This window comes from Martes martes (assembly GCF_963455335.1).
Source record: "Martes martes genome assembly, chromosome: 9".
NCBI lineage: Eukaryota > Metazoa > Chordata > Mammalia > Carnivora > Mustelidae > Martes > Martes martes.
In genome coordinates, this window is record NC_137896.1 from 41,631,330 (window position 1) to 41,645,529 (window position 14,200).

The 14,200-nt window shown below is 43.0% G+C and overlaps 1 protein-coding gene across 3 annotated transcripts in view; it reads right to left on the reverse strand.

Moving 5' to 3' along the window:
* Nucleotides 1–14,163, reverse strand: part of SNX5 (sorting nexin 5) — a 28,141-nt gene extending 13,978 nt beyond the window's left edge. The window contains exons 1-3 of one of the 3 annotated variants that reach the window (XM_080813185.1): nucleotides 14,018–14,163; nucleotides 13,697–13,779; nucleotides 1,895–1,999 (exon numbers count right to left, since the gene is read on the reverse strand). In XM_080813185.1, the coding sequence (XP_080669311.1) occupies nucleotides 1,895–1,999; nucleotides 13,697–13,747 (156 nt within the window). In that variant the 5' untranslated portion in view covers nucleotides 13,748–13,779; nucleotides 14,018–14,163. Of the gene's footprint in view, nucleotides 1–1,894; nucleotides 2,000–13,696; nucleotides 13,918–14,017 lie in introns of those variants that run through there. The other 2 variants (XM_080813186.1, XM_080813184.1) reach the window with 2 other exon arrangements.
* Nucleotides 14,164–14,200: the final 37 nt, after the last annotated feature.

Genomic DNA, 14,200 nt, shown 5'->3' on the forward strand with positions numbered 1-14,200 from the left:
GAAAAACAGAAAGAAGTTAACTGGTAACCACCACTTTTTGAAAAAGTGGTTTGGGTTTCCTGGGCTGGTGCGATGAGAAAACTCTGCATGACAAAACATCTCAGTGAGACCCAGTCAAGAACAAAAGCAGCAACACGTGTTCTCCTCACTATAATAAAAGTCACCCCTAAAGGGGCGCGGGGGGGGGGGCCCTCCGTGGGTTAAAGCCTGTGCCTTCAGCTCAGATCATGATCCCAGGGTCCTGGGATGGAGCCCCCATCAGGCTCTCTGCTCAGCTGGGAGCCTGCATCTCCCCCCACCCCGCCCACCTACTTGGGATCTCTGTCAAATAAATAAATAAAATCTTAGAAAAAAAAAAAAATTAACCCCTGAAGATTCAAGATGTTCTTTAAAGAATTTTTTTCACAAAACTCTACCTCTCAGGTCAAGTCAGGCAGATATATAATCACATAGTTGTCACACTGCCTCCTGAGTGAGGTATGCTGATCAAGCCACCAAGGTATTAAGAGAAATCCACAGGGGGAAGGACCATACACATACCATGTCTCTATGCTGGAGATGTGCTATAACCCAAAAGCTTTGTATAGCATCTTCAGTCTTGAATTCATAGTGCCCAATGATGGCACTGCTCAGTACTATATAGTCATTTTGCCCCAATTTAAGTTTAGAAATTACCAATTTCAGTAACAGTTGAGTCACTGGTTTTCTCAACAGCTGTTCAAAATGTTAATAAAAGTTTTGTTGCATGGTAGCAAGGGGGGGGGGCAGTTTGCCCAATTCAAATTGTGCCTTAGATATTTATTTTACTTAAACCTGTGGCACAGTTTCCACACCTGTGATAATACAATAATACCATAAGGTTATTATAAAGAGAAAATTAAATACATGTTAACTCTTTACAACAATGCCTGGCATAAGACAAGCATTCAGTGCATTTTAACTAGCATGGAAGGAGAAAGCACACTGAAAATGTTCCTGAAAGGATGGATTCTGAAACATTGTATTTACTCTCCACATTTTTTAGACTGGCATATTGCCTTTGTCAAATTAAAAATCTGTATATAAGGCGCTTGGATAGCTCAGATTGACTCTTGATTTTCAGCTCAGATCATGTTCTCAGGGTTGGAGACAGAGCCCTGCATTGGGCTTCAGGCTCCATGGGGAGTCGGCTACAGATTATCTTTCCCTCTCTCTCTGCCCCCCCCCTCCCAAAATGTGCTCTCTTTCTCTAAAATAAGATCTTGTAAAAAAAAAAAAACTGGATGAGGAGGGGCGCTTGGGTGGCTCAGTGGGTTAAGCCTCTGCCTTCCGCTCAGGTCATGACCTCAGGGTCCTGGAATCAAGTCCTGCATCAGGCTCTCTAGTTTGCGGGGGGGCCTCTTCCCCGCCCCCCTGCCTGCCTCTATGCTTACTTGTAATCTGTCAAATAAATAAATAAAATCTTTTTAAAATAAATAAATAAAAATTGGATGAGGAAAAAAGTGTTCTGAATCACAGCAAATAGAAGAGGCAAAAACCAATAACTTATTAAATACCGGAAAAAGCAAGCACTTCTCCCTCATGCAAATAAAAACAAAGGGGGAAGATCTGCGCTGTGCCGGTAGTGGCTCCACACATCACTGCCTGGTCTGCTTCCTCATGAAGCAGAGTACAAGCCACCCAAACATCAGCAATACCCACAGCCCTGGGGCTCCCCTACAGTGGAAAATGCTGAAGCGAGAGCACTTATCTGATGCTCACTCCACCAAGATGAGGTATGTTCTCCCTCAGCAGTAACGTTACACGGCAAACAAACAGCAATCATTTCAGTTCAGGACATTTCTTCTTGCCCACTGTGAATCACAAAGCTACAACATAGCATTGCTTTGATCACTAAAGTCACTCTGTCACTTACCTTGGTGTGCACAGTAAATTTGACCTTCTCTCTCTCACTGAGTGCATCAGGTATGTCAATCTGAAGCGAGGGATCAACATTCAGGTCCACAGATACAGATCTCAGCTGAAAGACAGTTTTTGGCTATTAGTCTCAACTTCACTGTAGTGTTAAAAGTATCCCTCCAAAAATGTAAGCTAGGAATTAAAAAGCATTCTATGCAAAATCATTTGTAACAAGATCAGCTTAGATAGCTCTTACATTTATTTGAAATTGTAGGGAAACCTGCTCTTTAAATGAATGGGTAGGTCGAAAATATTCCTCTATTTCTGAATATAGGAACAAGATGATTTTATGTCTATGTGAAAAATACACTTAACCAAATATTTCAACTAAAGTGGAACTAGACAGAATAAATAAATGCCCCAACTACAAAGAACATTCAAGAGGCACTACCAGATAGTACACAGAACTGAACTAACTTAGAAACTAAAAAAACAAATACACAAAACGGTCATGTGGTATGGGATTCCTCAGTATAAAAGAAAAATTAGCTCAAGAGAACCAATTTATAATCAGATCGTTTCAAAGAGATGAAAAATCTAGACACAAGATGTAGATTATAAAAACAAAGGCCTCAATTAGGAAAATCCCATTTTTTTAAAGACTTTATTTATTTAGTTGATAGAGATCACAAGTAGGCAGAGAGGCAGGCAGAGAGAGAGAGGGAGGGGGAAGCAGGCTTCCTGCTGAGCAGAAATGCAGGGCTCAATCCTTTCCGGAGCTGAAGGCAGAGGCTTTAACCCACTGAGCCACCCAGGCACCCCAAAATACCACATTCTTGACACATGAGGACAAGTGTGAACGCTGCCCCGGAAGCGAAAGTAACGGATTTTTGTTATCTAGAAATTCAGAGGAAAGAAATACCCAGTTTCTTTTTCCCAGTTTAAGAAGAATTTTGGAAGAACTAGACTGTTGGGGGATGTGGTTAAAATAGCTTTCCCACTAAATCTAAAACATGATAAATGTCCTAAGTCTGAAAGCAGACAAGCTGAGGGTCAATCTGAAGATGTGCTACAAACACAGCATGACAGTGTATGCAGAATAAGCAGCTTATCCCCCTCGCACCCAACTAGGAAACTAGTGCCAAAGCATCACACTCTAGTTACTGAACCCGGGGAATGCCAAGTGAAGACTGGCATTAAGAGGATAACAGAGCAGGGAATACGAAGTTACTTCCCTCTGAATTTCCCTTTGGAATTTTCCCCTTCAAAATTTGAAGTTTAACACCAAGTTTAACTTCAGAAACTAGAAAATCTGGTTCAATCAGTTCTATAAAGATTAAATATATTCACATACCAAAAATGATTATTTCTCTCTCCTATCTTAGAAGAGATCAGTACCCTCTTTTCCTTGTGAGCACTGCAAACTAAAAAATTTTAAGCTGCAAAAACCTGTCAGCCCTTGAACAATTGCTCTCCTCTAAGAAAGAAGCTTCAAAGAATAAATAGTTCCTACTCAAAGGCTTTAGGTATTAGTAAGAACACAGTATACTTAACAGTCCCTGACATCTCAACCTCAATACTTCTTCCAAATGGATTCTTGATTATGCCTATGAAATATCTGCTTGTTTGGCTTAATTTTCACATGTCCATTTATGAGATCTCTGCAAACAGAGATAAGGCTTCAAGGTCAGGAATACTTCCTTTTATCACAACTGTGACTCCAGCTGACATATTTCTGATAAAAGCTTCCTTCCTTCTGTTCATTTGTCACTGGACAAATACAGTGCTGGAAAAGACCTCAAAATACACACAAAATCTGATTGCAGAGAATAATGGCCATCCCACCTATCTTATGTTTATTTCTGGTAGTCCAGGAAATAAAGTAGGCCAGGTGTAAAAGAGGCAAGAGATACTGCTGGAAAGACAGGGTAGTCCATGGGACAGGTCTGAGGTACATTCAAACAGCTGCTCTTTCCTAAGATTCCAGCTCCCAAGAAGTCACAAATCCTGGTTCCTAGCCAGCTCTCAACTTCTGAACACCAAAGATTCCATTTTAGCCCACTACAAGTGAAGCAAACTCCATGAGCCTACAAACTCCACATGGACTACATTTTGAATTAAGATCGAAGGACCCAAAGGAAATGTAATCTAGTAAATGGGGTTTATTTAAGCACCTCAGTCAAAGCTACAATCGACTTTCCCAACTGCTTTTTGTTCCACGCAACAAATTATTCTGGCTTCCTCTCTTCCCATAGGTTCAACCATACAGAGGTAAAACCCCAGACTACTTACTATATTACTACCTTCCTTTCTTGTCAGCACAGAAATATCGGGTTTTTGGGGGGGGGGGGTTGTTTTTTTTGGGTTTTTTTTTTTTGCAACAAGGGCAAAGAAATCGCAAAAACCGGGGCATCTGGGCGGCTCAGCGGGTTGAGCCTCTGGCTTTGGCTCGGGTCATGATCTCAGGGTCCTGGGATCAAGCCCCACATCGGGCTCTTGGCTCGGTGGGGATCCTGCTTCCCCTCTCTCCCTGCCTACTTGTGATTTCTGTCAAATAAATAAAACTTAAAAAAAAAAAAAAAAAAAAAAAGAAATCGCAAAAACCACCGGAGGCTTGAAAAGACTTTCCATCATAGGATACCAAGCATCCAAGGTTCTCCAAAATATACTCATTTTTACCGGGACACATCACCCTAGAATTCAAACAAAAATCCAACCACCTGACATGGTAGTCTTATCCTCCAAAAAACCCCCCAGATAACACAGTAAGTCTGCATTTGAGGCTTAAAGAACTGTTGTCTGAAAAAGATACTAGCAAAATTCCATACATTCAGGCCATCACCAACCTCAAGAGTCCTCATTCACAAGCTAAATGAACTTTCTTGTTCTGAAAAAGCATATAACCCTCCAGATAATGAAGCAGATACATCATCAAGGAGTAAAAAGTTGTGAAATGTTCAAAGCTTCTAAGTCAGCACTATATCCCGAGTCTGGAAGCACAAGTGTGATTAAAAGGTCAGCATTCCTCATGCTTAGTCAACAAAAACACCCGACTGCCCCATGCCACAATGCTTGCTAAATAAATCACCAGGATGGAGAGTATAAGGATTGCACCCCTCCATAAAACTTTCCCCCATTCACCCACCTGCATCCCCTTTCCTAAAGGAGTATTCAGAGTACTGCTTAGCACTGCAGGCCAACACTGCCAGTCTTTCACTTGGGCCACAGATGCCAAAATGCCTAGAAGAAGGCAGACTTCAGAACTATCTGACCTTAGGCATACTAATTTTTCTGTTCCCAGTTCCTTAGGTACCTCCTGAGAATCCAATTTAAAACGTTACCTATTCTCAAACAATGTTTTAAAACTTTCTTTCGTAGATTTCCATAGAAACCACTGCATCACATACTCAAAGTTTCAGATAGTGTTTCAGACCCAAAGTACTTCCCTACCAGATTAATTCTTACAAGGATTACAATAATCTTTTAAAAGAGGGGAGGAAGGGTAGGAAACAAGCACTGTTCCATTTAGAATGCAAATTTTTAACTGTTAAAAAAAAAAAAAAAAAAAAAACCTGAATGCTATGGGGCCTGGGTGGCTCAGTTGGTTAGGCGTCTGCCTTCAGCTTGGGTCAGGTCCTGGGGTCCTGGGATAGAGCCCCATGCTCAGCAGGGAGACTGCTTTGCCCTCTCTCTGCTCCTTCCCCATGCTCATGCTCTCTCAAATAAAAACCCTTTTCAAAAAATCTGAATGCTTGCTAAAAGAACCTGAAAAAGAAAAATTGATATAGAATCCCTGTGCACTTCCTTACCTGTTTATCACCTTTACAGGTGGGGCACCTGATACTACTACAGAACAATTCTGCAGAGCTCTGAGCTGCTAAGGACCAATTCTGATCTAAATCTTACTTATAACTCACCCTGGTACAAGATACCATCATCTGCAAAGCTCCCTCTACAAATGGTTTAATGGCTTACACATGGCAAAGGGTATCCACCTATGTGACTGAAGAACACAGAAAATACCTAAATAGGATGTAGTAAACGTTATGGGAACGAAAGACTCCAGTTTACACTAGCAACATACAACCAAAATGACAAGACAACACAATGGGAAGAAATTATCTCACAGCAATTCTGTTCTGCTAGAATGGGGGCTAGCTGAATAGCCATTTACACTGAACTACTTTGGGTGGGGGGTGGACGAAATGATGGGTATTATGGACGGCACTATTGTTGGGAACTGGGTATTATATTAAGTGATGAATCATTAGATTCTGTTCCCAAAACCAACGTTACACTGTATGTTAACTAACTACAACTTAAATAAAAATTTGAAAATAAAAAATAAAACCAGTTTTGTACACAGGAGGAAGTTGAATATGCTAGCACATGTGACACCAATGTGTCTTCCCTTCCAACTGTTTTCTTTCTCCTAAGGCTTTTGCTTTGTAATCCCTCCCACTGCCTAGGAACTAAGACCCCTATCAGGGAGGGAGGCAACATGACATATGATCCACTAATGGTCTGTTAACAGCATGGAGCCAAAACAGCGGCCATGAAGCCTGCCTTGTAAACCAGATTTTCATTTTGATCACAAGAACCAAGAAACAAAGTGTTTCAGCTAGAAAGGTATGCACACCTTGCCTAGCCCAATACTCATTAGTGAGGAAATAAATTTTAAAAAATGCTCAGCTGCAGACTTACTGTACATCTGTACTTCTGGAAACAAGACTCACATGATCATACTTGTGAAACACACTCTGCTACTATTTCAATTCATAAGAAGTGCTCTAATACCATATCCTCCTCCAAAGCCCTCTTCATGGTTCAAGTATTGCTTACTCCAAGTGTCTGTTACAGTTTTCCTCCATCCTGAAAGGTAACCAAAACCTATTTATTATCTGCATTCAATTCCAGCTTTTCATCATAGCACTGGTGCATGAAAAGCAATTCAATCAACTCTAAGCAACGTATAAGCTCTGCTTTTACAGGTATTTGTCACATCTCCTGCCTCCCTCCCCCCACACCAACTGGTCTCCCCTTCTGCAATTCAGTCCTGCTGTTATCATCCTAGTCCTCAAAGGTAACAGAGCCAAACGCTTCTGGAAAACTTTAGTCTACAAGCACGGGTAATAGTTATGGAAGTCATACGCTTTTAAAACTAGATAAAGGGCTGCAGCAAGTGATCAGATTTCTACCACTCATCTTGGTGAGATGGGACCCAGAGGGACCCATCCCTGCTGACACCAACCATTCTAACCAGTAGTCTACCAACACACAAGCTGCCCACGGTAGAACACCGCAGACTGCAGGGCATTTGGAGGCTACGTAGCCCCAAGTTCCTAGAACAGGAACCGAGGCTTGGAAGAAGGTCAGCGCAGCACACTCAGCGAATGGATAAACTGAATCATCACTTCACAAAGCTGCAAGCCTATGAAGTCAAATTCTAACGAGCAACCAGAAAGAGATTAAGTTCAATTACTGGCTTAAATACCTTAATTCAAGAAAACCATCTATGTGCCAGATACCTAAATTATTTTCAAAAAAATTCACAAAACACATGGGTTAAACTGTACGATCTGTGATGATCTTGCAGCACAGAAGTTCTACTAGGAAGCAATAAACCAACACTACAGAGGAAGTAGCTCCAACAAATCCATTCAGAGCTCAAGTCCTTTGCCTCCCCACCAAGGCAAGGCTGCTCCCAGCAGTTTCTTGGTCCACCAAGTCCAGGGCCCTCTGAAACAAACCTGACATTTTACACATCAGTCACCTTGATGAAGGTGTTTAGAAACATTAACCACCACGGTAGCTTAGGCAGCACATATACTGCAAACATTCACTTACTTTATGATCAACCCAAGATGAAACAGACAGATTTGAGAATAAAAAGAATTTACCTTTACCACCAATGATGTGGTTCAGCAACATGGGCAGAGAACTATCTGAGGTTAAGCTTGTGTCATCTAAATTTGAGACACAAATCATAGCATACAAAGAGAAGGCTCGTGGTGGTATTTATTCTGCTTTGAGTCAGAGGTAAGGCACATTTCCCAGATCATTCAGATACAAAGACTGCAACACCAGCTTTTTAAAATTTCATCATTCACCAGCTCCCTGTATCCATGTATCCCTGTATCCATGTTCAAGCTTTGTACTGCTCTCCATGAAAGGTCAAGTGAAAGCCTTGGAATTTGGTGACATCTGCATTTGTACTCTTCACAATTTACACCGACCCCAACAAAAGTAGTAAACCATAAACTCTTCAGGCAGAAAATGCACACTGCAGGCAACTATCTTGAGAAAATTACCCTTTCTCTCCAGACCATAGTAGTACCTTAAAAGTTACACCAAATTTGTGAAAAGAAAAGGAGGGAATCAAGCCAAGGACCCAATTTCTGAAGTGAAGGAAGTTCAGTCATTTCTCTACTCCTCCAGCTACAACTTAACACACTCCCTCCTGTGTATTTATGGTTTGCATTTGGGGTGTGAAACAGCTGATGATTTCCACATTCCTCTTTTAGGGTGAAGATCTCTTTTAAGAGTTAACTCATTGGCCAATTATAAATAGGTGTTAAGAGGTAAAGAAATAGCTTTTTGGAAAGCTAAATCATGCAGAGAAACTTCAATTTATACTTGTGAGAAGTTTGCCACATTCATGTGAGACAAGATGTCCTGCAGTTGTCTTCCTGCCGTTTCAAAAAGTAAAGGCAGAATTTTACAAAGCTCTGAAATACTTTCCTCAAAAGAACTGGGTTCATTAGAAGTTAGGCTGTTTCCTTAAAATACTATCCAACTTCACTGCATGAGCCTTTCACACTGGTTATTTGAAGACTTCGGAGTACTAACCTACAGAACTACTCTTGCCTAATTTCCTCAAGCATTCAGGCCCTGACAAACAAAGAAAGATGTTCAAAAAGCAGGGTATTACACCAGTTCTAAACACAGCACACTTCTCAGTGAGCTTACATCTTGGCCCACAACGCTCTGCTGTGCTGTGTCAAAGCCCCCAGCAGCCTCAGGTTTCCACAGCGGCACTGAACTCCACCATGGTAAACACAGTTGCCCCTGTAACCTTCAACTGCCCTGAACCTGCTGAAGAAAACGACCTTTTTCCATCTTTTTTTTTTTTAAAGATTTTATTTACTTATTTGACAGAGATCACAAGGAGTCAGAGAGGCAGGCAGAGAGAGAGGCGGAAGCAGGCTCCCCGCTGAGCAGAGAGCCCAATGTGGGGCTCGATCCCAGGCCCGAGATCATGACCCTAGCCAAAAGCAGAGGCTTTAACCCACTGAGCCACCCAGGCGCCCCTTTTTCCATCTTTTGATACGATTCCTCAATACTGGTGAGAAAGCTAATTCCAAAGTTGGCCAACAATGCTTACGTTTTTATACAGCATTATTATTTCCTTAGGATTTATCAATCCTAGATCTAATAAACTTTGAAATGGGCTTACTAAGTATTAGTCTCTTTAACACAACCTGACCCACACATATCATACCATCTTAGGGATAAAAGTTACCAAGTGATTCTAAAGGGACATTTGACAATTCTTAATTTTACTCGCACTACTGGAGGGAAGGGAATCATCACCCAATAGAGGCCAGGGATACTGAACACCCTACAATGCACAGTACAGTTCACCACAACAAAAAATTATCAAGCAAAAAATGTGCACAGTATTTAGGTTGAGAAGTCCTGCTTTAAACCAAAGGTCTGGGGCGCCTGGGTAGCTCAGATGGTTAAGCATCTGACTTCGGCTTAGCTCATGATCCCAGGGTCCTGGGATTGAGTCCCGCATCAGGCTCCTGGCTCAGTGAGGAGTCTGCTTCTCCCTCTCCCCTACTTATGTATTAGATGTTTAGGTTTCACCAAAGGAGAATCTCAAGATATAGAAAATTCTCCCTTAACCATTTCTTCTCACAGTCAAAAAAAGGAGAGCAAATTACGACTTCTAAAGTAGTATTCACAAATAAGGATCCGAAGACACACTGTACAAGTTACTGATCCAGAACTAAGGTGTGGGCAGCTCCAATTAAGTCATACTTCTGGCGTGCAGTAAACTAAGAGAAAAATGAAGTCAGGCATTTGGTATATACTTCAGTCCACAAAAATTAGTAAATTTGGACTTGCTATAGTATTTTTAAAAGTTCAATATTTTTTCCTATAATAAATTGTAGGTCACTCTTCACCCAAGCTGAAAGAGAACAGTGTCCCTACAACTTCCACACCAGTTTAAGAAGACACAGGGCAGGATTAAGCATCTGTCTTCCACTTAGGTCATGTGGGTCCTGGGGTTGAGCCCCACATAGGGCTCTCTGCTCAGAGGGGAGTCTGTTTCTTCCTCTCCCTGCTGCTTCCCCTGCTTGTGTTCTTTGTCAAATAAAATCTTTATGTACAGGACACCTGGGTAGCAGTCTGTTAAGCATCTGACTCTTGGTTTCAGCTCAGTACATGATCTCAGGGTCCTGGGACTATACCCTGCAGTCAGGCTCCAAGCTCAGTGTGGAGCCCACTTACAATTCTCTCTCCCTCCCGCTCTGCCCCTCCTATTTGTGATGTCTCTCAGATAAATAAAATCTTTAAATAAAATAAAAACAACTAGCTGCAAACCAGAGTACCACCATAAACATTAATGACTGGCAGAGGAGACACCACTCAACCAAAATTCGCATAACCAACTACTGAAGGGCCAAGCTGTAATAGCTGTAGAAAGAGAAGAGTATCTCCTCACAGCTTTTCTTATGTGTTAAAACTTAACTGGACTCTGGTAGCAATTTATTATTTAAAAAAAAAGTCCAAGGGCGCCTGGGTGGCTCAGTGGGTTAAAGCCTCTGCCTTCGGCTCAGGTCATGATCCCGGGGTCCTAGGATCGAGCCCCACACCGGGATCTCTGTGGAGAGCCTGCTTCCTCCTCTCTCTCTGCCTAGTTGTGATCTCTGTCAAATAAATAAAAGTAAAAATCTAAAAAAAAAAAAAAAAAAAAAAGTCCAACAGGCAATCAGGACCCACATTCAACTTACATAGGTTTGCTAGACTAACAGGAATGAGACTCATCAACTTAAAAAGATAAACACTGACTCTAAGCAGAAACTCACACATGCTGCCCACCTATTTTAATGACTATTTTACAAAGGGAAGGCCCAGAAAGCCTAAAAAATTACAGAATGACCAAAGGCCAGCATAACTATTTTTGCAGGAACAAGGTTCTGCATAATCTCCAATTATTCTCCCCTACCCGCAAAAAACTCACCTGCAAAAAAGACACTACAGAACTCTGGAGGAATGGGGTATCTCGGTACTAGTTTATCATGATAAGGCCTAAAATGGTGTCAATGTTTTAATCTTTTCAAGAGCGACTTGGTGGGCACCGGGGCCGCTCAGTGGGTTGAGCCTCTGCCTTCAGCTCAGGTCGTGATCTCAGGGTCCCGTGACTGAGGCCCGCATGGGGCTCTCTGCTCTGTGGGGAGCCTGCTTCCCTCTCTCTCTCTCTCTCTCTCTGCGTACTCGTGATCTCTCTGTGTCAAATTAATAAATAAAATCTTAAAAAAAAAAAAGACTTTGTAAAACCTTACTTTTCTAAAAATCAAAATACAATCTTTCCTATCAGTATAGGATGAGTTTAAAAAAAATTTATCATGTATCTCTTTTCCTCAACTGCTTTCTGGGAAAGGAAACAAATCCTAACACCCCCAACTAACAGGTGTAACTAAGCGGAATTATCAGGCTACCAGATACAAACCAATACCCCTTTAAGTTTTGCTGAACAAGCTGAAAAGAGTACTTAACTGCATGAGCATTCAAAATCCTCAAGTCAATTATGTTCCTACTTTACTAGTCATCTAAACCCCATCCTTATCCTCATGTAAACCCCGAAATGATAAGTTCACATTTAAGACCTGTGCTGTAAAAACGTAAAATACTTCACTTGGCTAACAAAGCTGTATTATGGCAAGAAAATAGTTTGCCCGAGATCTGACTTCCTGTTATTTCTCATTTTTCCCAAACTCCCTTTTCCTGAACAGTGAAAAACACCTATACTTGATCCATAGCACAGGGCTGGCTGTGGAACACAGATTAAGAAAGCAGAATGAGGGAGCCTCCTTTTGAGGCTCAGTTGGTTAAGCATCTGCCTCCAGCTGGGATCCTGATCCCAGGGTCCAGCTCACTGCTCAGCGGGAGTCCCTTCACCTTCTCCCTCCACCCCTCTCCACTATGCGCGGCTGTCTTTCAAATAAAATCTTAAAAAAAAAAAAAAAAAAAGGCAAGATGAAGCCAAGAGTTAGAGTGGTATTATTAGGCTTTTTTATTTCCTGATTTCTGTAACTTAATAATAATGCTGTATAATCCTTTCCTGTATCCACTAAAACAGGCAGGAAATAGCCTTTATAATCCCCCAGTTCTGTCGGAGCATGAGTGGTAGGAAAAATTACTTTAAAAGCTAGCTACAATATAGTGCGGTAACACAGGAAGGTCAGTTGAAGGAGCTAAGTCCTTTTAAATAGCTGTATAAGACAGATTCTGGATCAAGAGATGAGGTACCAGATGGGGGAAAAAAAACTGCTGTCAACATTCTATTCAAGCATCTAAACTCCTAAAAGAAAACTACGGCTATAGTATTCTAGAAAGAATCATGATCTCAAGCTCCCACTTTGGGTTAAACAAAGAACACTTTGCTTCAACTCTCAAAAAAATATAAAAAATACCCCCATCAAGACCCTACCCTCACACACCAAGTTGCATTTCAGTAACTAACGCGGCAATGATACCCTTGCTGGAAGAATCCAGCTAGCTGTTTCACTTCGCTACTTCCTAGATGGAAAACAGTCTCTCCCCACGTGCTGCGTGGATCAAAGGTTGCCTTTGACTTCTGAGTAGATGTAACGCTATTAAAATGCCTTCCAGGTTACTTATACTCGACAATGCTTTGTATTCTTAGGGGTTTTTTTTCCCCCTATTTTCTGTCAGAAAAACTTTCACGGTGATGATTCCGCACGTAATGCGTCTCGTATCCACCTTTATTAATTACGAAATCAGCAAGTGTAAAAAAATCAATGAGCGACCTCTCTCAATCTTTAATTGACTACAGTAACCCGAACTTACTGCATTATCTTTTAGAATTCAAGATTTAAGGGACATGGGGATAGCTTACACAAACACGCCAATTTTTTTTTTTTTCAAACACGCCAAATTTTTAAAAGGAAAACTAAGTTTAACAAGTATTTCAGTACCTACTAAAAATGACGGAATTCCCGCAGTGACGCATTTGGTGTTTACAAAGTTCTAAAGAACACGCTTCAGATTTGATTTGATGGAATTTCCCCAGTATTTGGGCCAAAAAGCTTTCCCAAAGAGGGGGAGGGGGGCGGGAGGGGAGCAGGCGTGGGGGGAGACTGGCAGTTCGAAGGCAACAGAACCAAAATATGCCATTTACTGCACGTCAAGTGCATTTCACGTTCACCGTCGAATCCTTACAAAGCCAGATGCTTTCCTAACTTTTTACATGAGAGTACTTTCTCGTGTCTCCAGAGAGGAGCTCCAAAGACCCGCCACGCGCCTTCCGTACCCGACACCAGGGCGTGTGCTAGCAGGGACCGGTCCCGCGACGCCGGCTCGCGCCTCGGGTCCGCAGCCCTCAAAGAGGAAGGAGCAAAGAGCACGCGGGGTCCGGCGGGAGCCTCCGCGTGGCGGTGGGGGGTGGCCTTTGCGGAGAAACAGGGCTGCATGAGCAGACCCCAAGGGATAAGGGAAGGAATTGGGGCTCCAGGAGGTCGGCGTGGCCTCCCGTCCCGGAGCATGAGGGCGAGGAGGGCCTCACCTTGCTGCGGTCCTCCTCCTGCTGCTGCAGCAACTCGGGAACCGCGGCCATGGCGACGCGGGCCTCGAGCGGGGGCCGCCTGGCTGTGCGAGGAAAGAAGAAGCTGGGCCGCCGCCGCCTCCGGGGCGCCTCTCAGGGGCGGCCGCGGCCCCGCCTCCGCCAGCGTCCCTGCCCGACGGCGGCGGGAGGCCTCCGGATTCCGCCACCATCCCAGCAGCCCCGGGAAAGGCCAGAGCGCGACACGTGCTCCCCCAGGGCGGCCTCCCCCGTCCCCGCTGCCGTCCATCTTGGAGCCGGGCAAAAAAGCTACGCGTAGCCTACCCTCGCTCCGGGCCACGCGGAAACCGCCAACCGCAGGGCCGCGACAAGGACTCTGAGCAACGTGAACCCTCTCAGCAAGGCGCTCCTCAAGAAAGCCCGCGCTCTAGCGCGGGGCAATTTATTATTTAGCCAGAGTTCAAGATGGCGACGGGCTGTGACGTAAACAAGATATCGTGAGAGCGT